This window comes from Pyrgilauda ruficollis, unplaced genomic scaffold (genome assembly GCF_017590135.1).
Source record: "Pyrgilauda ruficollis isolate IOZ18807 unplaced genomic scaffold, ASM1759013v1 scaffold7281, whole genome shotgun sequence".
Taxonomy (NCBI): Eukaryota; Metazoa; Chordata; class Aves; order Passeriformes; family Passeridae; genus Pyrgilauda; species Pyrgilauda ruficollis.
Window position 1 is genome coordinate 1 of NW_024529135.1, and position 806 is coordinate 806.

Here is an 806-nt window from a genome sequence, read left to right on the forward strand (position 1 = left end):
CCCACAGAAAACCCACAGACCCCACAGGAGAAACCACAGCCTGGGGGACCCCATAGAAACCCCACAGAACGCCCCCAGCAGGAAGCGCAGCCTGGGGGGAAAGGGGGAGCCCGAGTGAGACCCGGACCCACAGAGACCCCAGAGTGAGACCCGGACCCAGAGAGACCCCATAGAAACCCCATAGAAACCCGAGTGAGCCCCAGACCCACGGAAACCCCAAAGACCCCACAGGGACCCACATCCCAACCTCCCCAAAACCTACTCAGCCCCCTTCTTTAAGGATCCCACCCCCCACTTTAGGGGTCCCAACCTCCTCCCAGCCCCACTTTAAGGATCTCACTCCCCACTTTAGGGGTCCCAGCCTCCTCCCAGCCCCCTTTCAGGGGTCCCACCCCCCAATTCGGGGGTGTCCCCCCCTCACCGGACCCCCGCCGAGAAGCTGGCCACGGGGCTGAAGAGGGTGTCGAGGTTGAAGCCCTCGAGGACCCCCTGGACCGGGGCCCCGTTGAGGCGGAAGGAGGCGCTGGGGACCCCCAGGTCCAGGCAGCAGCTGACCACGTCCCCCTCGGCCAGAGCCCGGCGTTGGGGTGACCCCACGGCCTTGGGGACACCCCCTGGGGGGGCACAGGGATCAGGGGTCACAGGGGGGGACAGGGTGGTCCCAGGGTGGTCCCGGGGCAATCCCTGGGTGGTCCAAGGGTGGTGCTAGGGTGGTCCCAGAGGGTTCCCAGGGTGGTCCCGGGGTGGTCCCAGAGGGTTCCCAGGGTGGTCTCAGAGTAATCCCAGGGTGGTCCCAGGGTGGTCCC

The 806-nt window shown here is 67.0% G+C and overlaps 1 protein-coding gene across 1 annotated transcript; it reads right to left on the reverse strand.

The window, feature by feature from the left end:
* Nucleotides 1-65: 65 nt before the first annotated feature.
* On the reverse strand, nt 66-684 carry LOC121363520 (ryanodine receptor 3-like; the record flags this gene model as incomplete). The annotated part of the gene is made up of 2 exons (XM_041485920.1): nt 66-91; nt 422-684. Coding segments are annotated over 2 exons (289 nt in total), but the record flags the coding sequence as incomplete, so codon positions are not given.
* Nucleotides 685-806: the final 122 nt, after the last annotated feature.